Source organism: Austrofundulus limnaeus, unplaced genomic scaffold, assembly GCF_001266775.1.
Source record: "Austrofundulus limnaeus strain Quisiro unplaced genomic scaffold, Austrofundulus_limnaeus-1.0 Scaffold19, whole genome shotgun sequence".
Classification (NCBI taxonomy): domain Eukaryota; kingdom Metazoa; phylum Chordata; class Actinopteri; order Cyprinodontiformes; family Rivulidae; genus Austrofundulus; species Austrofundulus limnaeus.
The window spans coordinates 2,594,755-2,620,346 of NW_013952421.1; the positions used below are offsets into that span (position 1 = coordinate 2,594,755).

The 25,592-nt window shown below is 40.3% G+C and overlaps 1 protein-coding gene across 6 annotated transcripts in view; it reads right to left on the minus strand.

Moving 5' to 3' along the window:
• Positions 1 to 25,592, minus strand: part of tln2b (talin 2b) — a 115,502-nt gene that overhangs the window by 9,784 nt on the left and 80,126 nt on the right. For 4 of the 6 annotated variants that reach the window (XM_014003594.1, XM_014003593.1, XM_014003597.1 and 1 more), the window contains exons 22-50: positions 24,569 to 24,682; positions 24,289 to 24,402; positions 24,030 to 24,164; positions 23,707 to 23,835; positions 21,874 to 21,976; positions 20,896 to 21,104; positions 20,308 to 20,427; positions 20,007 to 20,204; positions 19,486 to 19,625; positions 18,881 to 18,974; positions 16,923 to 17,012; positions 16,691 to 16,813; positions 16,016 to 16,159; positions 14,716 to 14,901; positions 14,432 to 14,572; positions 13,752 to 13,933; positions 12,194 to 12,326; positions 11,983 to 12,084; positions 11,688 to 11,858; positions 9,845 to 9,991; positions 8,981 to 9,082; positions 8,780 to 8,899; positions 8,057 to 8,203; positions 6,731 to 6,897; positions 5,655 to 5,838; positions 5,219 to 5,344; positions 1,406 to 1,522; positions 765 to 950; positions 167 to 274 (exon numbers count right to left, since the gene is read on the minus strand). In XM_014003594.1, coding sequence (XP_013859048.1) covers positions 167 to 274; positions 765 to 950; positions 1,406 to 1,522; positions 5,219 to 5,344; positions 5,655 to 5,838; positions 6,731 to 6,897; positions 8,057 to 8,203; positions 8,780 to 8,899; positions 8,981 to 9,082; positions 9,845 to 9,991; positions 11,688 to 11,858; positions 11,983 to 12,084; positions 12,194 to 12,326; positions 13,752 to 13,933; positions 14,432 to 14,572; positions 14,716 to 14,901; positions 16,016 to 16,159; positions 16,691 to 16,813; positions 16,923 to 17,012; positions 18,881 to 18,974; positions 19,486 to 19,625; positions 20,007 to 20,204; positions 20,308 to 20,427; positions 20,896 to 21,104; positions 21,874 to 21,976; positions 23,707 to 23,835; positions 24,030 to 24,164; positions 24,289 to 24,402; positions 24,569 to 24,682 — 4,032 coding nt within the window. The remainder of the gene's footprint in view (positions 1 to 166; positions 275 to 764; positions 951 to 1,405; positions 1,523 to 5,218; positions 5,345 to 5,654; positions 5,839 to 6,730; positions 6,898 to 8,056; positions 8,204 to 8,779; positions 8,900 to 8,980; positions 9,083 to 9,844; positions 9,992 to 11,687; positions 11,859 to 11,982; positions 12,085 to 12,193; positions 12,327 to 13,751; positions 13,934 to 14,431; positions 14,573 to 14,715; positions 14,902 to 16,015; positions 16,160 to 16,690; positions 16,814 to 16,922; positions 17,013 to 18,880; positions 18,975 to 19,485; positions 19,626 to 20,006; positions 20,205 to 20,307; positions 20,428 to 20,895; positions 21,105 to 21,873; positions 21,977 to 23,706; positions 23,836 to 24,029; positions 24,165 to 24,288; positions 24,403 to 24,568; positions 24,683 to 25,592) is intronic. The other 2 variants (XM_014003596.1, XM_014003598.1) reach the window with 1 other exon arrangement.

Genomic DNA, 25,592 nt, shown 5'->3' on the forward strand with positions numbered 1-25,592 from the left:
ACACACACACACACACACACACACACACACACACACACACACACACACACACACACACACACACACACACACAAATACAACTTTGCCAAAACTTGAGCTACATGCACACAAACATAAATCAATTTTGGGTTTTTATTTATGAGCCATGTGACTGGTTCAGCCCAACCTGCAGCACTTCCTCCAGGAGGTTGATGTATTTGGTGGTGCACTCTGAGCCGTACTGCAAGGCCTTGCCTTTTAACTCCTCGCTCACTTCAGGATGATGTGCTGCTTGCTGTAAAGTTGAAAAAACAAACATTAAAGCGAGATGAAAGAGACATTTAGTTCAAAAGAAATGGGGTCGGTTCTGTGGAAAGCATATTGTATAAACTAACATGGCTTACTGAAGTAAGAAAATGTGTTTAGATTTTTTAATTACATAACATTGTGATATATGAACTTAATAGACACGATTGCAAACCGATAGCTGAACAAAACTCAGAAAGGCTTTATTTTTGCACTGCTTTGGTTCTAACACCTAAATGGCCCAATCATCCATCTGTTTTCCCTTGTTACGAGCGCTCTGCAGGAGCTAGAGGACGCTCTGACTGATGGCTGCTCGTGTGACTTTGAAAAGCGGCGGAGTCACTACCTGCAGCAGCATCCACAAAACAAACCTGACTCCACATTATCTGCTCTCAGCAGGGCTGCGCTCACACGTTCTCTGGCAGCCCTGCGGAGCCTGCGGGGGGCCTGTGCTGGCAGAGGGTGGAGCGGATTAGCACCTTGCAGGTAGTCAGCATATCAGAGATGGCTTTGCGGCTCAGGTTGGCTGTGGAGATCACGTCGTCCTGCTGAGCGGAATTGCCTGCTGCCACCGCCTTGGCCGTTGCTACAGTGATGCCCTTTGTCTTGCGGATGAACTCCTCGGGCGTGGTGGACTTGTCCGGGACGTCCTTGGACTGGAACACCTGACACGAAGATGACCCACAAACACAGCTGGTTGGATGAAGGCACGCAGCTCAGAAAGGTTGTGCAAACAAGACTCAAAACTTCTATAAAATGTAAGTTGTAACCTAATTAGATTAACTTTAGGTTAAGCCCCCTTTCTTCTGATGGGGATTAGCAATATATTACACAAAAACAAGCTCTTGAAATCGTCATTTCTTACTTCGGCGACGTGTCTGTTACCCTAACTCTGATAAGAGCTTGTGGAATACCTGTAGGGGCTACGAGAAACGCAAGAGGAATGGAGCTGAACAATAATAAAGAAAAAAAGAACAAAAAGCTCCCCTGTGTTGTTCAGAATAATAGACAAGAGATATCCCTGACCTCTTCATGAGCCAACTTTGTGCAGCGGCTGTGCCTCATCATTTAACTCTCAACAGACCAGAAAGAAAAGGCTGGGCCTGTCAGGAACACTTACTGTCAGCTCCTGCTTGATGAACTCTATGGTGGCCTCTAGTGCCCTTGTCCCACGAGTGGCTTCATCCTCCACCGCCTTCACTGTTTTTAGAAGAGACGTCACGTTGGTCACCATGACCTGTCAACAATGAGAGCAATGCTGAGGCTTGAACTCAAACCAGGAAGTGGACCTTCTCCTCCTCGGAGGCAATAATAAAAATTAAAAACCATTTTTGATGATTTTACARCAAAGAATATTGTTAAAGATGCTTTTTGAAAGAGAACATGGCATTATACGGGAACAGAAGACAAAAGGGTGCATTTCCAATAAAAAAAGTGTGATTCAYTGCTGGGAAAACAACTTACTGGCTAAGAATGGGAAGAAAAAAAAAGAGAAAACTGTTTAAATTTTCCTGACTCATTGTGATACATTTTGCTGTCAGTGCCACTTCCAGCAAACTGGGTGCATGCTTGGGTTTGTAATTTGAGAAACACGATCGCCTGGACTTTGATGGAGGTCACCATATGTTGGAGGAGCAGAAACAATCTGTCAACATGAGGACATCCATGGGTGGCCTTAATTCCATTTAGATGAGAAAACGCACACGCACAAAAACCATTGTGCAACAGCTAAGTGTGGAGGTTAGTGTGATGATTCCTTAAGCGACAAAGATATACTAAATGTACTCAGAAAATTCAGCTCAAGTTCTCTTTTTAGAGGTAAGACGATGGTCTGTTGCTAATAAAGCTGTGCTCTTGATTCATTCCATTCAGTGAACACAGCTGCACAAAGGYCACACACAAGAGAGCTCTGAGCTGCAGTTTTAGTTACTCAGCAGCTGACAGATGTGGTGGTGCTCKGAAGATCAGAGCTAAACGATAACTCTCTACCTTCAGCAGGTTAACGTCTTTCATCTGATCAGAGGTGTGAGACAAAGTATGTGCTGAAATCTAATGTCGCATAGCTAGTAAAAAGTGTTCAAGAGCTTTCTTTGTTATCTTTAAAGCATTCCTTAGCTCCAAATTAGCTTTACATGTTCGCTCTAAAGTTTTGAAGGAACTGTTTGGATCTTTTAAAATGCAGTTCTGTGACAAGTCTGAAAGCAGGGCCGGCCCAAGCCAATTTGGCACCCTAGGCAAGATTTCAGCTGTGCAATTTTCTAAATCTCACTGCCAATTTATATACAGTCGCATATACAATTAGTGAGTTTTGTCTTTGACATTATTGTTCTATCTTTAGAAACTAGATMTTCCAATTAAAATCGTTAAAATAATTCATTCTAAACAGAAAATTAAAAGTCTACAACATGTTAAGGAGCAGCCATGCAGTGAAACAGGTTTAGGGGGTTCCAAGGGTATGCTGTCCTGGAAAAATAAATTATCCTTTAAAGTCTTCCATTTCTTCTCAGGCCAAAAGTGAGTGACCTCTTTTGCTTGGTTTAAAATGTCATCATGTTTTATGATTTTACTTTTTATCTTTTGTTTTCTTTTGCTGTTTATCCAACATCATTCTCTCCTTGGCCCAGTTTTAGCACCAAGAGAGATGTTTACTGTCTGTATTAATAATATTCTGTGTAAATGCATGTATTTGAAACTGCCTCGGTGCACACATTTTGTACCACTGCCCTATGTGACATGATGTGTGTCTTGCATATTGCAATAAATCCTGATTGACCTTTCACGGAGTACTTTTTGTTCTTGGATGTCATGTTTCTGTCTAGGTAAAATAAAGATTTCCACGATTTCCAGAAAACTTTTGTATAAAATCTACTCAAAACTCTGCATTTTCCAGCCATTTGAAGAGCAATTTACTAAATCCTTAGGATTAATAAAACAACATAAAATCAGTACTTTATTTAGGTTGAAAACAGAAAACCAGACTTTAACCTGAACTTTATCTTAAATTTTAATTGAACCATTATATTGATTTTGTTTTCTATTTACAATCTGAGCACCAGTAGTTATTTTGGCTGCATCATATGATACTTTTATCATGAAATATCCTCTGCACCGTCATGTGGTTAAACAAAGAAGGCTGAGAAAGGCTAAARTTACCTTCATAAATCTCACAAACCAGTGATTATTCTACAGAATAAATCAACTTCAATATTTTTAAATCAATGTCAGATAAGATGTTTGCACATAGACTTTGAACAGAACTCCACTTCCAAAAATCAGAACTATAACTTTAAGCTTTTCTATCAAAGGTTGTCATTACACATGTTTGTGATGAGCTTTATGCTTCAGAAGTACGGAAACAACCTGGTTTAATGAAATGCTGAATGTAAAAAATAATTACGGGAAAAAAAGGCACAATGTAATGAGGCTTGAGAAAATGGCTGGGAAATTTGTTGCAAATGATAAATTTGTAGGCTGACACAGTATTTCATCACTCAGYGTAACCAGTCTGCATTTTATTGCTTGCTGTTGATTTCTAATGTGACAGGAGCAGCAGAACCCAGGAGCTGCACTAAATGTACCTAAAAAGAAGTACCTAAAATCACTTGATTTCCAGCTAATGAAACATGAAATTAACATAACTTAATTGAATTTAGTCAATGATGAGTTGAAACAGGTTTGTCATTTGTGTTCTACTTAGGGCAATGTCAGCAGAGTAAAATAAATTCTAGCCAAGCCTAAATCTTTTCTGCATCAGCAGCTAAATGTATTTAATAAAGTTTTTGGAGCTACGTGATAACTGCACAGCTTCTGTATTTCCCCGGCTGCTCAGCTGGTAAACTATATTGCCTAAAGAAATGATCACCAGGAGGAGCTTAAAATTTTATATTCAAAATCCGAAAGTCAGGATTTTCTGCTGCTGTTATGTGTTCAGCATAAAGACAAGCTTAAAATAAATCAAACAAACAAAACAAATTCTGGTTTCATGCTCAATATTTGCATTCACCTTGACTGCAAACATTTAGACTTTTTCAATTTTTTTCTTTAACTTCCTGAACCAACATTTCATTCATCACTTCTATTCTTTACATTCTTTATTTTAAATCATTTGATTTTTACAYTCCTTTCTATCAAACTGAAGCTAACTTAGTGCTCCAAGCATGTGATGAGGATAACTGACAGCTACTGCCACACTAATATTCAGCTAAATATCCATATAACTGACTGAGTTGTTGCTATTTTTAATTTTACTCAGGTTGAATAACTGTGGCAGATAACTTGAAATGGGCTGACTCCAAAAGATAATGTATATCGAATAAATACTTAGTAAAACTTATTTTGTAAAACTTGTTAGGCTGCCTTCAGGCCCAAGCCTCCCGTGCAAAAGAGATCTGTGATCTCAGTGGGATTTGCCTGGTTGTATAAATAAACAAGCCAATTTTAAAAAATAAATACAGTATATGCATGCATATCTATGCACATCAAGAAAAAAACTTGCAGAAAGTTCTTTCTTAGAAAGAAACTTGAGCTACTTTATTTTTAAAATTGTTGGGAAAAACCTTGAGTAGATCTTGACATTTGAGTGAACAAAAAATAAAAAATAAAAGCTCTGCCATGCTACGGTTTTCCTGAAGTGACACACCTGAACATCTTGATATAGATAGCTCTCAGTAAAGCACACAAACCCTCTCTTTCACATTGACAAATATACACACTCAGTATATTTCAGTGAGAGCTCCAGCTCTACAGATGTGAGGTAAAAAAACAGCAATACCCTGATAAGAGCTGTCGTAGGTTCTTTACAAAAAGAAAAAAAAAAGTGGCTTAGCATTGTGCTCCTCGATACACCAAACCAGACATTTGCAGAATACATATCTACAGTCTCCATCCACTTGTGAACACAACAATTGTTTGTTTTAGTGGTCTGCTCCTTTACCTTGGCAGCGCTCTTCAGCTGATACATGGACGGGTCATCGGGTGCTTTGCCTGCAGCACATTTGGTGGCACCGATGAGCTCAGCCAAAGCTTTGGCCACATCCCGGACGGCATTAATCAGAACCACCTGAGGAGGATGGAGTTGGAATCAATAAAGCACAATGGTTAGAGTGTTGGCTTATCAGTTGTGCCTCAGAGAGAGGATTTAGCACTTATCGCTCGCAGCTAGTCATGATACTTCAGGCTTAGCGAAGAGCAGAGACGGAGACATGAACTCAGGGGAGAGAAGTGATGCAATGTGTGATGAAAAAGGATTTATAAAGAGAATTAAATATGATATGTACAGTTAGGTGAAAGACTTTTTATAGGCTAATATTGAACAAACAATGTTTTGATGACATATTGAAATGAGTAGAATTTATGTTTTTTTTAATCACCTGAGTCTCGGGGTCATCAGATCCCATGCTTGTTGCTCCCAGTTTGACCACCTCTGTGAGCTGGGTGATGGTCTTGGCTGATGAGTGAGCAGCCTGGGCCAGTTTCTCCTGGCTGGACGCAGCTCCTGCAACCAGCAGCTTGGTGTCCTCCACAAGCGCCTTGGCCGTCTTCAGAATGCTCTCCCTGAGGGACGGGACAACATTGTGTGACAATCTGCTCCATAGTCATGCAAAAGCAGCGTCACCATGAACTGACTCTGAACAAAGTGTTTGTTTTGTACAGTTTTTTATTGGCAATCTTCAAAAATACTTAATTGTGTAACTGCTGAAGCAGGACTGTTTTGCTTTTTATTTTTCAGTAGCACATTTTTTTCACAATCAACCTACCTGTGGATATTTTGTGTTAATTTATCACTTCATTTATATCAAAACGTTCAGTTCAATCGGAAGACGGATGCTGTGACTTTTGGTTTTAGTAACTTTTAAAGTTTTCATAATGTTTAACTGTATTTGCAAACATTTTCCCCATAGAAATACAAAAAAATCTTCAATACAAATAAAACTTTGTTCTCTTTGAAATCTGCTGCAGCATACTGGCATTATTTTTGTTTTCTTTTGCCACTTTTAGATTTTAGCTATCAATTTGCTACCTATAGCTTGCCTTTTGCTAGCTGCACATTTTGGCTAAGGCTTCTTTTTGCTCATTTTTTTGCCCTCTTGTTCCTTTTAGATTTTACTAGTATTAGCTAGTGTTTTGCTCCTTTTAGCTTTAAGCTAGTGTTCTGCCTTTTCTTTTAGCTTCAACCAGAATTTTTCTAGTTTAATTTTCTGATAAATTATCTTTCTTCTGCGTGAGCCACATTCAAATTCACACAAGTTGATTTGTTTGGTAATTCAAATCTTGGAACATTACATTAAAAAAAAAACAAAATTTTACTGCCTCCTGCACTTTAAACATCACTCTTCAGTGTTAACTGCTTGTCCTGTTTGTGGTGGTGGTTAGGCAGGGGTAGGGCAGGGAGTGTGTGTGTGTGTGTGTGTGTGTGTTTGCGTGTGTGTAGGGGGTGTCATTGCACCTGTGATCAGCAAAAGACTCTTCGTTCTCAGAGTTCAGTGTTCCAGCTGAGGCGAACATGATGGTAGTGTCCAGGTCAGCGATAATTCCAGAAACAGCGCTGGCTGCTGTGATGCAGGCCTGGGTGCCTTTGTTACCTGCTTGCAGTGCTGACAGAACCAAGGACACCTGGAACATGTGAAGATAAAAAATAAATAAATAAATAAAATAAAAATAAAATATCTGAAACATGCTGCTCAGAGGTATAAATCAATAAAATCCAGCCTCAAGCTCAAATAATTACCTACAGTAACTATTAGCTGCAGGGCTCTTTCTTGTAAACCAGGCTTGTGAGATAGCTGTTCTACTTTATTTAAACAATAAAAATGGAACAATAGGAAGAGACAAAGGCTGAACAATGAATCGTTTATTTTGTCCACTCATACAGTTTTAAACATATTATATAATTATAAACAAATAATAATGCCCAATTACCATATAAAATTGTATAATTTTAGGCCTGGATCACTGCCTCTGAGTGCTGTGTAAATCTGTGAGTCATACTCAGAAGCTGCCAGGGCCACCGCATAAAGATATGGTGCTATTGTTAACTGTAACAGTCAGAATGGTGTGGTTTCAAAAATGGAACAATGGAAAAGTAAAACAGCAGTTATTACTGTGTTTAATGGGATACATGAAACCCACATTCTTATAACTCTGTGCAGGTGTAACAAGAAAGCATAACCAAAAAATATATTAAAAAACATGCTAAAAAATAATCAGATTTTGAGCTTCGTAGCATGTTCAGGTGGTATTTTTTATGTCAGCATCATGAGTAAAAAAAGGTGACAACACATGATCCAATCAAGAGGGAAGGACAGGTGAAATGCAGTAAAGACTTAATTAGAACATGTTTTTTTAAAACATAAGCACCAAAATATGTTTATTCACTGAAACAGAGCCCACCTCATGATTTGGGATTTTTTTCACCTCAACATTTTGGATATAAAATCGAAAACTGATTAAATTTTGGAGTCAACCCAATTCAAGATGCTGCCACAGCTCATCAACTTTAGGAAATGTGAAAATGGCAACAACTCTATCAGTTTTACTCATTTTAAGCTATGATTTTTTTTGGTAGTAGCTGAGAGTCATCCCCAACTCACATCCCCAGTGTTACCAGATCATGCAAAATTGTTTAAAACTATAGAAGGCAAAGTAGTAGGCAGATTTTTTCCAATGAATGCTGGTTTTATTAAAATGGTGACAACAAAATTAGCCTTTGAAAAAGTTTATACATTTAACCAAAGTCAAACATGCTTGGGTAGTTCCTGATTAAACTGCCTACCTTCTCTGTGACTGCTCGAGCGCACTCAATGAGCTCCCTCTTGGAGAAGCTGTCAGTGGGGCTGAGCTGCAGAGCTCCAGCCTTCTGGACCAGATAAATACAGCCATGGCCCAACTCTTGCACCCGTGTTTTTATCTGGAAAGCAACCTGAAAGCATAAAATGGCTTCAAATTACACCGCAACCATGTTCTTGTTTGCGGCAATTTAGTGGAAAATCACAATCATCTCCTATGAGGACGGATCTCTTACTAGCCTGTAGGGGGAATAACATTTCAAGCACCCTCGAAGAGGAAACGCTGGCACTACACCTTTAATTTCCTGACTGCAATTCATGGGTGGGTGGTACTTCATTACAAGCATCGGCATAGGCTTTTAGACGTGTAGAGGTGCAATGTTGCTATGGCAACAAAAAGGATGTCAGGCAGCTTGTTACATACAAGAAACCGATAAGAGCTGTGCGCCTATTAGTGCAATATTTGCACACGTTACCATCCTGAAGACAATGGGGAAAGTTTTAGATGAGCGGTAAGAGAGGATGGAGCAAGAGGAACACATTTCTGTTTGATCTCACGTTGCTGGTGCAGCTGTGAGTTATCAAAGAATAGGAAATTTCCGCTTTCATCAGAGAGTGTGTCAGGTTGCACAGCTACCGCAAAGACGAGACAAGACAAATGAAATGTACGGGGGAGTCTTCTGTGATAGAATGACGGTCGTGCCGCTCACCTCCTCTGGCTCTGCAGTGGCTGCAGCAAGACGTCCTTGGTGTGCGAGCTGCCCATAGTCCACTGTCACCTGGGAGGCAAGACCACCAAGCTCCTCGGGGCAGGTCACTGATTTAGTCATCTGGTTGCAGAGAGAGAAAACCGCATCTCATCAGCACAAACATAGTGAGGTTTCTCTGGCTCGTGTTAGAAATCGTCTCACCATTTCCTGTGCAGTGATGGCAATGGCCTTGGAGAACTTGACCATTGTGGTCTGGTAATCCACAAAAGAGCCCTCAGGTTCAGGAGGTGTGCCCTCATCCAGCTGTGAAGATCAGTTCTTTAAGTACTCTCAACCCTGATTACATTTACTCTAGGTATGACCACTTACACAGGATTTATGTGACACTTTTAATTAAGTTTAGAACCACCTCACAACAAATTATTATCAAGGAGTGGCACCATGTTTGGAGGGGCATTTCTTATTGTATTACATGGAAATTATGGTTTCGCAATTTTTTAAAAGCCTGCTCTAACAAGCGGACAAAGTAAAAAAAATCAACAAACTATTAAATGTTAAGCTGTGAATACTAAAATGTCAACAATAGATTGCTTGTCTTCCTCTCAGAGGGGCAAAACCGTAGGAGGTTCAGATATGTTATGAATCAATAAAAAGGAGCTAATGAATAATGAAATTAGAAAAATAAAATCAGTTTTTGTCTTTTTGAAATATGTTTTTTTACATATGAAGTACAAACTACGCCATAAAAAAGATGGCTACCACCTGACCTAAGAGCATTGTGTTTCCATACATGCAGATCAAATATTAACCACACTGTCAACATATTCAACATATTGACACGKCGTCCTGCAGGATGTTTGCACGTGATCATCTACTGAACCAGTAATAATTACTGACAAGGACAAACCCTCAGAATCTCCTCTAACATTTTTCCCCCCAGAAATACCTCAGTCTCCCCTCAGATGAATCAGAAAATAAAATTATTTCAGCCTGAAATCAATTTTAATAACCCAAGAGGACTTCCTATTCGACTGTAGCCCACATACATTAACACTCTCCACTCACCCTGCTTATGGACTCAGCAATGGACTCCATCATGCCACCAACCATACCCCCCTCGCTCGCTGCCTCGTTCAAAGTCACCATGATGTCGTCCACAGCCTCCTTCATCAGCTGGGCGGCCTCGGAGATGGCGTCATGAGTGTGGCATGCCTGAGGGCACGAGCAGCTCGTCAACATCTCTGCAACAGCCTTGGTTATCCAGATAAAAAAGTCCAAGTTGTGTTGAACTAATTTGATCTAAGTATTTAATTAAAGATCACTCCAAAAACTGAAGGCTCCATCATTTACAACTGTGACATAAAATACTGGGAAAATTACTGTAAAAAAGAGTTCTTTGGCAATCCACTATTAAAAGTGGATTGTGGTGGTGTGTCATCCACAAATCAGAAGGATGAAGTGTCAGTCCCTGGCTTATTCAGCTTGAGTGTTAAAACATAAGTATGTTAAAATCTCCACTGATGAGCTAACAGGTGAGTAAGAACCACCGTATAAATTATCTAAAAGAAAATTGAGTAGGTCCTCTTGATGAGTTCTTTGTTGAAAATGTTTTGTCTTTTCTCCAAGAGACTGGTTTATTGAAATGCATCAGGACACCATATAAATGAGTTAGTGGCCATGCTCAAATTCAGGGGCTGCGTCCTTCAAAGGTCGAATTTAAAGACAGATAATGTAACAGTGGCGTGCCGAAGGCTGTCCAAACTCGAAGGCTCCTCCAATTATGGCCTACAAATGTGTCCTCCTTTTGCCCTGATTTTAGGGACAGGTCTGGTGTATCCTTCTTGGAACCACCATGTCCTGATGATGCACTGTGGGTCGACCAAGATATTATTTTTGTGCTTGTGATTTTGGACTAAGTGAGTGTCAGGAGTACAGTTTCCATCCATCCATCCATCCATCCATCCATCCATCCATCCATCCATCCATCCATCCATCCATCCATCCATCCATCCATCCATCCATCCATNGTTTCCATCCATCCATCCATCCATCCATCCATCCATCCATCCATCCATCCATCCATCCATCCATCCATCCATCCATCCATCCATCCATCCATCCCACTTTTTCCTTTCAGGGTCACAGAGGTCACTGGTGTCCATATCCAACAGTCACGGTGCACGGGACGGGGTACACCCTGGAGAAGTTGCAAGTCCATCACAGGGACACACAGAGAGACAAATAAGACAAACAACCATTCACTCTCTCACTCACGTCTTTATGGACAGTTTAGAGTTAGCAATTAGCCTAACAGCCATGTTTTTTTTGTCTGTGGGAGGAAACTGGAGTGCCTGGAGAAAACCCACAAATGCATGGAGAGAACATGCAAACTCTACCCAGAAAAGTCCTTGGCTGGGATTCAATCCGGCTGAGATGTAACGGCTGTACCATCTGAGCCACTGTGCCTCTGCCAATTTTGTTAATTTATAATACAGAATTAATATTAATAATATAGCAATATTTTGCAAAATTGTATCTATATTCAATCTTTGTTGGTTCTATTTAGTGCTGTCACAGTTGCTGGGTGACAGGACATATGCCAGGGTGAAGGCGGAAATAAAACTGAAGGACCGTCCAAATTCACAGCCAACTTTCTTCAAGTCTTCGTGTCCGACGAAGAACCCGGCCCACCCAGTCTACGTGGGCCGGGTCCTTCGAAGGACACAGCCCCTCAATGTGGACACAGCCGATGTGACTCATAAAGAACTAACTGGTCAGCAAGACTCAAAGAAACCTTGACAAAATGTTAAACTACCTTCATAACAAAGACCCACCCTTGAAAATACCAGACTGAATTACATTTACTGCATTACTGTACAACATCTGTGCACTAGAGTCAACTCTGTACCTTTGGGTTCCCCCCGCCTTCTTTGGCAGCATAGAGCATCTGAAGGGCAGATTCAGACAGGGTCTTAGTCTGATCCAAGATGGTCATCTGCTGCTGGTGATCGTGCAGCTTTGAGGCCAGGCCCACTGATGCCACAACGAGCGGGTCAAAGTAACTGGCCAACTGGGTCACCTGGAGGAATGTGTTTAAGAAATTTATGTAGCACTGAATCACAGCACAGAAAACAGACAGATAACGTTTTTTTTTTAAATTGTGAGTCCGAAGGAGGTAAAGTGATATATGGTGTGACCAGCACCTTATGTCCCAGTTGGGCAGCTTCGCCTCGGGCTGCTGTGGAGACAGGATCAATCAGATGACCAATCTCTTGCACAGAGGATGTCAGCTGCTCCTGGAGTGCCTGTTGGGTTACATCATTGGAAAATTACAGCCCGAGTCACAACAGAAATTTTTACAGGTATCAGTTATTTCTGTCAAACAAGGTAGAGTTATGGGGTACTTGAACTCACTTCCATGGAGATATCATCTCTGCAGGGAAGTGTCTGCCCAACTGCTGCCAGGGAAGCTTGCTCAATGTCCCGGATACACTTATTGATGTTATCAATGGAGTAATCACACTCTCTCTGCCCTGGTGCTTTGTCCCTGTCACCAGTAGTAATAAAAAAAAAACCAAATGATTTGTGGTTAAATCCACTTGAACTTCAAAGTTGGAATACAAACCACATTGTAAATAAATAAATAAATAAATAAATAAACAAACTATAAGGCTTCCCTCAAAAAGTCATAGATTTGATTTTCTGTTTAATCACATCCCCAAAATTCAATATGGCCGCCACACAAATAAAAACACAGTGATAGCTGCTGTAATAAACTATTTATTTACACTTCTGTCAGTTTCTAACTGATTAAATTGATCACTGATAATTAATAAATGTTGTCCATTATTAACATGTTTAAATGCAACACACACAAAAAATAAAATAAAATTAAATTAAAAAACTAGCTTATACATTGGTGTAATCACGTAATGCTAAAAGCAGTTAGCATGAATAAAGTTTACATTGTCATACCTGTGTGTTCTTGTTCTTTGTATTTTTGAAGTTGCTCATATTTTGGAATGCTTTCAGTCTTTACCTTACCACTCTTTGTGTTGTTTCAGTTCTTTAATTTGGATTCTGGTTTACGTATTATTCCTGTTCCCTGTGCTATCTTTCACTCAGCCCCTGTGTGTTTTCTCCATCAGCTGGTCACGTCCACTCTCACCTGTTCCAGTTTGTTCCCTCACCAGGTGTTTGTGATTAGGCTTGTTATAGCTCCCCTTCACATTCTGGGGTTTTCAGTTGATTTCTTAGTGGATCATTACACTGGCTCATGCCAATCGTCTCAGCCACTCCTGGTTTTCTCCCTGCTGTGAATCTCCAAGGTTGTGTAAAATTTGCCGCCCTGTCGGCTCCTTTTGTTTGTTTAAATACATATTTTTTGTTTTTCCAAGTTCCTCGTGTCTGCTTGCATCTGGGCTCATTCTCACCGACTGAAACTTATACAAAATTCTTTGACCAGATTAAAATGTATTCAGATTAGATAATTTGATTGTATGAATTATGTGGGCATAAAATCAGCTAATCCGATTGTGATGTATACTAAACAGATCACGGTGCCACATTCCTCATTCGCCTATCATCTATAAACTAGTTGCTCAAAGGCTGACTTGTCATCAGTCAACAGCAAATTGGATATAACCTCTTTAAGATTTCACTTGCAGTGAAAATTGTATACTATCTTTTTGATACGATTGTAGTGCCATGCTGTGAAATATGTTTCATGTCCAGTCTCATCATTTCATCACTGTTTCAGCGAGTTAACTAATCTATCGCAAAGCTGTGGGAGATCTTGGCAACTATAAAGTAAAGTTGCAATTTATTGCCAAAGCTGAAAAGACATCACAGAATCAACTCCTACAGATTCAGAAATTGTTTTTTCTCCCTCCAATTGGGAGGGTAACTTTAATCTTTGGTTTGAGCTAACAGCACAGACAAATTCATGATTGTGAGTGGGATTTACACCAACCTTATGGACGTAATGAGGCTTTTGATAGAGTCAGAAACCGTCCTGGAGTGGCCGGCTAAAATTGACCAGGTGGGGGGATCTTTGGGGTTGAGGACCAGCGAGCGGGCTGTTTCTATAAGGTATGTGGAGCTGTCGAGCATACAACGAGCTGAACGCACAATGGGCTCCTGGGCTGCTGAGCCCTGGGGGAAATGAAAAGATTAGTGGAGGTGAAACAACAGCGCAGGTAGCGACTGAACAGCCATGTTGGTCTGACAGAGTTGTTAATATTCTTTGGCTGCAGTGGAGAGATCAAAAGTGCAATCAAACAAAGGGATGAGATTAGAAAGGCAGACGTAGAAAGTAACACCTTCAATCTTTATGWTACGAGGCAAAAACCTCCCTTGACAATTAGATTAACAAGCTGAAGATTACAGCAGCTGTAGGGAGAGCAAACGCTGTTAAACAGTGCCCTCCACCAGACTGCAGCCATGGAGCAGTTGAAGGACCAGGCAAGCATTGTCCAAATATGAGTAAGAATAAAAAAAAAAAACAGTTGTCTTCAACATTATCTTCAAAGAAAGTTTCAAAAGTATCTTTAAAATTTAACTACTTCAACTATTGTTCAGTTTAAGTAATTAGGAGGTTAAAAAACAACATAAATAACTGGGTTTTCAAATAATCATCAAAAACATGAATACCTCATTACTGATCTGAGGTGGGATGCTTGCAAAGTCAGGATTGTTGGCGAAAGTTGAGAGGTTTTCTACAGCCTCGAGGAGAGGAGTTGTAGCAGCGCGACACTTGTTTCTGTTCTCGTCAGAAAAATCCCCATCTAACATCTGAAAGAAGACAAGGTCCCATGAAAAGATATTTGTTCCTTTTTTGGCTCATTCTCGAAGGAGACTGAACATGYGATACATCTGCAAACTCGATTAAAAAAAAGAGAGGAAGAGGAAATTTCTGTAACAAATTTACACTCAACGTTTTGWTCAGTTGGGGAGTTGACCTTGATGGTCTTGACGAGGTTGGCAGTGGTGTTTGCCACCTCTTTGGCTGACTGGACAAACTGCCTCCGAGCCACGGGGTTGGAGGTTTTYGAAGAAGCTAGACGGCAGGCGTTACAGAGAGCGGAGGTGTGCTTGGCTACAATTGTTGCTGCAGACAAGACCTGATACAACAGAGACACAAGAAACAAAAACAAAACATTTGTAAATGTGTCTGCCATGGTGCAGTATGCTGCATTAAGCCTTTGCAACAAGTCAACAATACATTTTTCTCTCATGAGCTGTTGTCATCCACCACATTAAAACAAACAGCCTAATGTTGGGCTGATGCCCAATGTGCTGTCATAACAGTCAGGACAAGAAATATATTTTTCTGTGACATCCAAATCTGCAATACCGATTGATCAGGGACATTTTGCAGCCTGATTATTGTCTTGGATTATATGTCAGGCAATTCCAWCTGTTAGYCTAATGCTGCTTAGTTCTCTGACAMTGTTGAGTTGGRYAGAAGATCTCAAAGTAACGCCCACATAAATGCAGAGACATAAGCTTTCAATCGATTTTGCATTGTGCTTTAGGGTGCATGCTGATCACTATTGTTTTCCTACTAGAGTCGCTAAAAAATGATGAAAATTTAGATTTTCATCACTATAAACTGAAAACAAGGTGTGTGTGGAACCCAGAGTTAAGTTTTTATAAGATGGAGTGACAAAATACTGTGGAATATGATACGATTAGAAAGCAGAGTATGTTGGCACTCTAGCAAGTACTTTTATTGTTAGCAAGCACTTACTTTATGCTGCCTATTAAACAAGTGTCCCACCCATCACAAAGTATCTGACATCTATTTATAGCTGGGGTTCTCAAATCTTTTGGGTCTGGGGACCCCTTGTTAGGGCGAAAAAAATTCCAGGGACCCCCTCATAAACCCCATGCTGTTTTAAAAGATAATTTATTGTCATTTCAACCCCTAAATGCCATGGGAATATATATTTTTATTTAGTTTATTATGTTTGTTTTATTGGTTCATTGATCTCCATGTATTTTTAAAAATAAAAACCAAATTTACATTTTAGTAAAAATTCTTGAGGACCCCCAAGATACCTCTCGCAAACCCCTGGGGGTCCAGGGACCCCAGTTTGAGAACCTCTGATTTATAGCTATGTATCTGCGTCAGCTGYATTTTATGGCACTATYGGATATCCTCCATGGATTTTGGTTTTGCAWTCTCCATAAACCRGGAAACAGTTTTGTAATGTTTGGGATGCATGGTCTTACCTGTGAGGGACTRCTGGCTGGATCCACTAAGTTCTGACAAGCCATCTGTATAGCTTGGTGGGCTCGTGCAAACTGAATGGGGTCCACAAGCCCTTCATGACCTGAGTGACTATTGGGATCAGAAACGCCCACGAGATAAGAGGACTAATGAGAGTCAGAAAAAAAAGAAGGGGAGAGAAAATTTCAGGTTTGTSATTTTCCACAAGATTTTATTTGTTTTAACAGATAAACTTGATCCACGTCTCTGACTAACACGTCTGCGCACTAATATACAGTATACAGTACATGGTAACAGACTCAATTTTCTACAAGGCACAAATTGAGGGGGAGTTAAGAGAGTGGAAAAGCAGAGTGGAGGAAAAAAAGTGGTCAGAGTTTGCCCTTTTCTTGAAAGGGCAGGACAATCTTGCAGGAAGATGAGGATGTTACAGCTTTAAGAGCGGTAGTCTGTAAAACCTCCAATTAAATCCAGCTCACTCTGTCACTGGCTCCAAATGCAAGCACTTTGGTAAGCTCTAAAGGGCATTTACTTGAGGTTGTCAAAATTTTTGAACTTATTTTCGTTTATCGTTTAAAAAGCTTTAGTAGTCTTATCAGTTTAATGATAAACTTGACACATGAAAACCCATTAAACCAGGACAAACAGAACGTGTTGGGAAGATGCGATGAGCTCACCTGTCCTGCAGCTTCTGTCAGCCCACATAGAGCTTTGGATGCCAAACTCACACTTTCCCCAAAGGCTAGCACATCACCTGTTTTACAGTGCTGAGAAATACCTGCCATCGACTCTCCCAGAACCTGACACAAATAAAGCATCTGAGTTAGGTTTTGAGTTGTGTGCTGACTCACAGAAATACCACCGACAGCAAAACTAAGCAACTCGTGAAACAATTTCAGAAGCCTGTACCTTGGAGTTTTCCATGACGCTTTCAATGCAATCAAAGTAGGAGAGTTCGTTTACAGGCTCGTTAAGGTTGCCTAGGAGACCCCTGACAGCCTGCGCACAGATGGAATTGTTAATGACTTCAACTACTGTGAGCACACCAGTAAACATTTCTGCTAAAAGGTTTCTGAAAATCCAACAGCCAATTCATTTAGACCTTAATATTCCCATTTAACAAAAATAACACTGGCTGATGATACTTTTAGACATTTTGCCTATCAATGACAATTTTTAGAATCAGGTTGCCTGGCATTCTTATGAGCAATCATTATCTTACCTGCAGTAGACAAAAGTCAAAACAATAGCAGTTTGGAGAATTGGGGGGAGGGGTGCTAACAGTTATGTAGAACACAGCCTTTAAAAAAGCAAATTTCTACCATCAAAAACAATACAAATCTAATCATTTTGTAGCTGCTCATGGAGAAATTACAAATATTTAACATTACTTGAGTTGCCACAAGTTTCTCTGTTCAAGATGCACTGAACCTGAAAATGTCCTGCCACTGATGARCCAGGTTTGCCAGGATTAGTCCCAACTCTCTGACCAACATTTTCCTCTATCCTCATACAGATGCCCCGTTCTCTCTTCAAAACGTGCACACTGTTTGTGTTTTACTAATAGCTAATTTTCCCTTCTTGTGGCTGTTGTTTTAGTGTTAGACTGCAGGCATAATGAGACACAGCACGCCGTCACAGCTGATCAGAAGTGGAAAACATTCAGCCGCCTCTGTGCAACACGGACGTTGTTCAGATGAGTAAGTAGTGACAAAGGAAACAACTGGCACATGTGGAAATGATAAGAAATAATTTCTGATATAGCATTATTCGAGTTGTGTTAGATCAACTGTGACAAACTCAAGGCCCACAGGCCAAATGTGGCCCACTAAAGCATTTTATGTGGCCTATGAGAGCTTCAAAGATGTATTAATGTCTTTAAATAAGTGTATGTTGCTTTAAAGCCAGCATTGACCATAAACTGCATCTCTCATGATGTATGTTTATTATTTTACCCACAAAATGATGTCATCCTACCACTAGGTAGAGGTGTACAGGGTTCAAAAGTACCAGCAGCAAGCAAAATCCATTGTCTAAGTTTCCATTTCACTGCCTTTTTGCTGGTTACTTTTGATTTGGCCCAGTTCTACTGGGAAGTGGGAAATCAAAACTCAACAGTGAGTAAAACTCACTAATACTATTTTTGAATAGTATTTCTGTATAATTAATTTCACCTTTTTTCATTGCACATGTAGTAATTTTCAGTGTTTGTAAGAGGATGTCTTAAAACAGTTTTTATGCACAAAATTTCAGTTATTATTTGTTAGCTGTGCTCAGTTGTAGCAATAAGATGAACATGACTTGTCATGTTTAGTCATAGTTAAACAGGAAATGTCAAACTTAATTACAACTCGTCATTTGACGGCCCTCGGTGACACACCTTTGTTAAATAATAGATATCTGATCTTCAGTTATCCATGTTTTAAATAGGTGGCTAGTTTAGTTTKAACAGCGTGTCTCCTTTGTGAGAATTTCTTCCAGTTTCTTTAATTGAAATAGTTTTGATTGTCATCAACTGAAGGTAAAATATTGAATGCCCATAACTGTTACACAACATATAAAAAGATCAGTTAAACAAAAACAAGCTATTTCTTTATTGTTGTATTACTAACAGAGTATTGGATGGTGCAAATGAATGCAGACTTCAGAATGCAAAACGGTTTTGACTAACAAGCAAAACCAATGCAGCTCCAATGTCAGTTCACACCGCCCTATGAAAGTGACCATATGCAAGAATGAAATGCCTTCCTGTACAGTAAAAATGCACTGCACATGTACAGTACTAATACACAAACATGCATACATGTACATGAACCGTTTTTTTTTTTTTTTTGCTTGAGTGGTAAAGTGAATGTGAGGACAGCTACCTCTAACTCCCTCAGGGCATTGTCACACTCCTTTTGTCCCGCTGCTTGCTGGGTACAGAGCGTTATCAGCTGGTTAATACTCTCTGTCACCGCCCTGAAACACACAGGCAGCCAAAGAAGCCTCTTTAACTCTCACATGTGTCGTCTGCATGCACACACGGGGCTGGCTTTGCTCACGCATGCTTTTTTAGCTCCTCTGCTCAAGCATGGCGGTGCAGGCCTCWCGCTGCGACAGGAAAACACTGTGCACAGGAGTGCTGAGAGTCTCTTGAATTTGTGTTCAGCCTTGCTGAGCACAGACAAGCTCTAGCCAAGGCTTCCATCCTCCTAATTAGACAGAGAGAAGTCAGTCAGGCCTAAAGCCCTGTGGGACCAGCTGCTTGGCTTCTTTCTGTTAAGAGGAGGATGCGTACTCCTTTTAGCAAGGCCAAACAGACATGTTGTAGGAGGGGCATACAGATGCAGCAGGGAGACGCTTTTAGTATATTCATCATGCYTTGGTAATCAATATCAGGACTCATATTTAGCACAGAACAGCTCTGTTTCTCAGCACATACATAATCAACAAACAATCCATTTCAGCTACGGTCTGGAAATGAGCGCACCTTGCTGCCACAGCTAGAAGATTCTTCGCATTGGCTGCACCTGGATCCACAGACAGAGACTTGGCAGCCAGCAGCAGCTTACTGGATGCCATGGAGATATTCTTCAGATTACCAATGACTTGGATCTGGTCATCTTTGCTCTGTTCACACAAGAAGCAAGACAAATACAAGCATTTTTAGCATGGACTCAGGTGTGCTAATTCATTTGGATTGCATTCATTGTATTGCATTCTCTCTTGTAACTAGTGTGCGTCTTTGGGTCGACAATAATCCCAGACCATTTTTCTACATTTTTGAGCAAAATAACCAGAACAAACTCATCCCAGGGTTTCATCTGAAAACGAGAACTTCTAGCTCCTAGAAACAATCTGGGTGCCTAAGTTCTTGAGATGAAAAGGTTCARTTAAAAAATGTCTAAAAAATGAGATAAAGATGCACTTTGCATAAAAGACTTTGGACCAGCAAAGTTTTAAAAGCTTGAGTGGAATGTGCAGGGCTAACTGAGTGATCGTAAAACCTACTTGGGTGTGTCCTGCCATCTCAATGCCGGCGTCCAGGAACTCATCAAAGTCTTGGCTGAACTTCCCCGAGGCTGCAGCCAGCTGGCTGCTGGTTCCACGAGATGAGTGGACGACCTCTCCTGCTGAGTGGTTGAGCTCAGCTGCTGTGTGGTTCAGATCAGTCTGGGCCTCCTGGAATGTCTTATTGCAGGGAGGGAGCTTCAAAGACAGGATACGTTATTAAGCCACGCTGCATAATACAAGAAGTGGCGAAACAGAAATAACAGGTTCGATTATGTGGATCTCTTTGTGCAGGACTCACAAAATCCACCAGCAGCTTCTTGCTGGCTTCTCCGATGCTCCTCAGAGCCATATCAACGTCCTTCTGGCCTGGCAGGCAGTTCACACAGTTGTTCAGGGAGTGAGACACCGCTTTGGCTACCTGAAACACAGTAACAATGTCTGTCAATGGACCGCCATTACCCATTTTAACAATGTGCAACACAATAAAGCCTGAGAGCAAAGAGGGGGGGGAAATAAATAAATAAATAAATAAATAAATAAATAAATAAATAAATAAATAAATAAATAAACATCTGAAATGCAAATTGAGCTCACAGTACTGTCACTAATTTTTGCTGCTGTCACAGATTTATGCTAAATAATATGTTTATCTCCTGAAGGTTTGCAGGGAAATTAATGGTTTTAGTCCCGAGGGAGGACTGTCAGGCAACAAAGACGCAGCAGGGAGAAAATAGCGACGCTTAGAGAAGATGATTTGTATGGAGAAACAGAAATGCTTACAAACCAGCGGAGTGTGAAGAAGCAGCGTAAAAAGGAACAATGCGATCCCCTCGGTGTTWTCTCTGACTGTATATACATTTATGTTGGTTAGTGTGACTGATGCTACCTGCGCCAGCCTCTGCTGACTCTCAGCGTCTCCCGGGTGAACCAGAGCCTGGTGGGCCTCGTGGATCAGCATGGCCGAGCCCTCCATCACATACTGGGCTGAGTCTAGCATTGCAGCTGCAGCCTGAGGCTCCTTGGTGCTGGCTGCCACGCCTCTGGCTGCTTGGGCCAATGTGCGTAACGCCTGCGCCGTTTCTCGAGCAGCGACACCTGCAAACCATCAGCCACGGTTTCATTCGTCAAAAGAATATGCTAAGTTAAACATAATTAAGCATAAATACAACTGTAGATATCAAACTGTGAAGATGCATCCAAATTTAAGCCTATTTTGTTTTGTATGAGATAATAACATGATTTAATTTTGAACTCCCAAAATTAGCTTTCCTGTTCAAGTAATAATAAAAAAAAAAACCACATCGTTTAGGCAGTAACTCTAAAAGCACTGCTGCCCCTATCTGACCAAACTAAAAAAAACTGGAATGCCCTCATTGTCCAAATAAATGAGGTAATACTGTATAATGAATTTGGCCTCACATGGGAGATGCTCTTAAAATATTACACATAGAGTTAAAAAGCAGCAAATTGCATCAAATTACATTAACCAGTGGAGTGAAGCCATTTGCTGATGGAATGTTAAATCCAGTAGAAAAAAAAAGATTAATGAGCAGCGAGCAGCACCCTGGGCCGCAGCACGAAGTAGGGCCTGCAAGCGTTTGTTGTTGGAACTGTTATTCTGTATTTGTCATTGGCTTCAATCCGCTGTGATTTTGTGAAGCAGAATTGATGTCAAAACAGTAAAAGCCACGCTGGATTTAAGGGATTCTGTTTAAAGACATTACACTCAACATTGCAGATATTTTTTTTTGTCATTTCTGTCCTCTGCAGGAATGTAACAAATCAAGACCAAAAAGAAAAAAGAAGTGAATGATTACAATAAATGTCAATTTGAGACTTTTATGACCTGCATGGTGTACACTACCTGTATAATGTTCATTGCCTTGAGCAGCACATGTCAGCAACTGAGCCATGGAGGAGCCCACAGCCTTGGATGTGCTTCCCAAATCCTGGGCACACTTTTCCAGCTGTAAGAGCAGCACAACTCAAAATTAGAAAAAAAAAACTGCATTATAGAACAAACCAAGCAGATTAAAAAGATATTAAAAAAAAATTGACACCATCAGTCCACTGTCAGAGCAAATAAAATAAACTCAGGGTGTTTTAGCAGCTTTAGTCCTTGTTTCACTCTGAACAACATTACTGAATACAGCTGGGAAAAAATAAAATTACTGCTGTCCATAAAAGTCGTTCTTGTCCATCTGCAGCTTGATAAAAAAAAATCACATCACTCAAGAGAGTTGTTGGAAAAAATTTTGGTTTAAATATATTATTTTTAATATTATTGTTTTTTTTATTTTCATTCTTACAGTTTCTGCCTTTTTATGATTGTCTAAACTGTTAGTTTGTTTTGTTAATTTAGTATGGTCATGACCTCTGTAACTCTTTTGTGTTTGTTTGCACCCAGGTCTCCCTTAAAAATGATAACTCGGTTGCAATGATGTTTTAAATCTAGTTATATAAAGGAAAATTACTGAAATTTTTTTTAGAAGAACAGATGGGAGACAATTACCTTATTTAATTATTGAATAACTGACATCGTAGGACCATAATTTGTTCCTGTTGGATGTGAACCACCACTGATGAGTTGCTCACGTTGAAGGTGTGTGTGTGTGTGTGTGTGTGTGTGTGGGGGGGGGGGGGGGTATTATGTATTTTCCAGGCACATAGTTCAATTTTATATCATGTTACCTTCAGTTGTTTTAAAATACTGTATATATAGTGTTAAATAAATAAATTTGACTTTGCATCATAGCCAATCTAAACGCCTTGAAATCTGCCTCTATCTCTTTAAGAACCTCCTACCATTTCAGACATTCCCACTTCAGCACATTTTCAAACAATACTTTGGGGGAGGGATACTCTGTGGGGTGACAGTTCAGCTGCAGACTGAGCTCCAGGGAGGAGCTTTGTGGAAACAGGTGGTGCTTTGTACCAGCAAGTGTTTAGACACCTCCGAATGGCTACCACAGGAGATTCAAGGATTTCTCAAGCATTCGTGAATGAGTCGAAGCAACACTCTGGGTATGATGAGGAATAGACATTATGACATGACATAAAGTTCAAATAAGTGGATTATAACACTCCCCCCTCTTTAAACCACTTCGTTCATTCACTCAATGGAAGAACCAAACAGCAAAACAAAGCAAACTAAACTAACCAAAGCTTGAGTTTCAATTTATTAAATCTAAAAAGTTTTAAGAACCTGAAGTGATACGGGTGTGCAGCAGCAAGCATCAGCATCTCACAGTTCAAGCTGTTCTGAAACTCATCAAAACRTAAAAAAAACATGTTTAACATCTCAACTATTAACTGTATATAATCACAGAGACTCTGCCTGGGTCTTCAATTTTAAATACCACAGTATCAAAAATGTGTAGGTCTCTTTTGACCAACTGGATCAACCTATGGTCTCTCCACTGGCAGTATAACCACTGAACACTAACTACACAYCAGTTACAGCTGCATTAAATTTGACAGTTGAGGTTAAAAGTTCAGAATGTTACCTTTACATAGAAGCTAAGCCTTTGGAACTGCTCCAAAGGGTTTAAGAACAGAATCTAATTTAACTTGGTTGTGCTTTGTCCAGATTTTTTTTATTTTTTGGTGGGAGGAGGGGGAGAGAAACAGTTCACAGGACTTTAAAATGTTTGTAAAGTCAACATATCTGTTACATAGTTTATTACTATTTACTGACCGTTTCACCAGGAAGAGGTTTAAGTTGGCCATCAATCACAGACATCTTCGCATCTTGGAGTTCACTCTTCAGTGTCTGTACAGTCTTGAGGGCTGAATCAATCTCCAGAGGACCGCAGGCTTCGTGGGCCTTCAGAGACCCACACACACAAAAAAAAGGGTCTCAAACTCAAATATGCCGAGCAAACAGGACGTGGCGCTACATGCCGCTGATATCTCTAGATAGAATCAGATAGCTGGTTTTGCATAAAAGTTTAAAAGTAGCAAATTTCCTGTGCCAGTTGGATGAATCTTGTTATCCCCGACTGTGTTGTGTATGGATACCTTCTGTGTCGCAGTCCTGAGCTCTGCCAGACAGGTTGCTAAATTCTTGGCACACTGGCCCAGTTGCATAGCAGCAGCCTGATCAGCCACCGTTGGAACTGCTGACTTTGCCGACGTCACCATCTTACTTCCCGGCTGACAGAAGGTGACAAAAATAGAAAAAGAAATGTATAAAAGCTGCAACAAAAGCAGTGCTTGAATTGTGTGACTCGTGGCTAAGAGTGGATGGTGACTGATTTTGTAAAGGCAACGTACTAACCTGCAAGAAGCTCTGACTGGCCATGATGAGAGCGAGTTGGGGGCCAAGCTCCTCAGGTTGGGCCTGGCTGCTCCTCATCCCTTGCACCAACTGGGGAATACTGTCTGCGACCGCCTGAGAAGACATAAATTCACAATGTAATCTTTATAGGCTACATTTTATGGTATTACAAGAGCCTAATGCATGAAGATTTAGTTTACCAACACATTAGCAGTAATCTTAAATGTACTAGTTAAGTTGTAATAAAACTGAGTACATGATAAAGATTGAACGACCGTACCTTGCAGCTGTGCACTAACTGCTGGTGTGACGCCGTGTTTTTGTTGGAAGCAGCAGCATTTTGGGCAGCTGCAATGGTCTGAGTCGCAGCAGCTGCGGCTTGCTTTGCGGCTATCTGTTCACAACATACAAATGAATACAATCTAGTCAAAAGCAGCAATATACAGTATAAAATGACATTAAGTGGCACTTCTTGGCAAGGATTCACTTTTGATCAGTGCAGTATTATTTTGTAATGTTCTGCACTCCGTTCTAATCACACTGAGAGGGATCCTAGCCAAAAGGTTTTGTAAGAGGAGGAAACTGCAATTGTATTGCATTGCTCAGTCATGTCAGGAGTTAATCACCAGTGCTTTCCTCCCACTACCTTTCAAACTTATGGCTAAAAATACATTGTTAAGCTCACAAAGACAGGACTAGGTTTGAAGAGATGACAATACTGAAAGGAACCAAAAGCATTCTGACACKATGAACAGACAAGAAAAGAAAAATACAGAAACAGACCTTCAGAATAGAAAGATCTCTAAGTGAACATTAGGTGTGCATGTCCTTGAAGCAACTGTTCATATCTTTTGAAATGAGGCTCAGTAAAAAGGTCCTGAACAAATGACATCTTACCTGTTGTGGAGAGATTTATAAACAATCTCTGTTTGGAGAAAGATTTTTATTCTGACCAGATTGATGCACTAACGGCTAGAGTGAGAGGGGCTAAAAGTGGATAGCTGCCATAATAAAGACTCCAGTCTTACAAATTTCAAAGTAGATAATGTATACAATATTTTATAAACCTTTATCTGACCACCAGTTTTGCATTATGTGGCAGAAATATTTTAGTGTTCTTGCAAGAAATACCCCGGATTGCACTGGAAGAGCTGCTGCTGCTATCTACCTTCACAAATAACCATACCATACCATACTGTACCGTACCGTACCGTACCGTACCGTACCGTACCGTACCATACCATACCATACCATACCATACCATACCATACCATACCATACCATACCATACCATACCATACCAT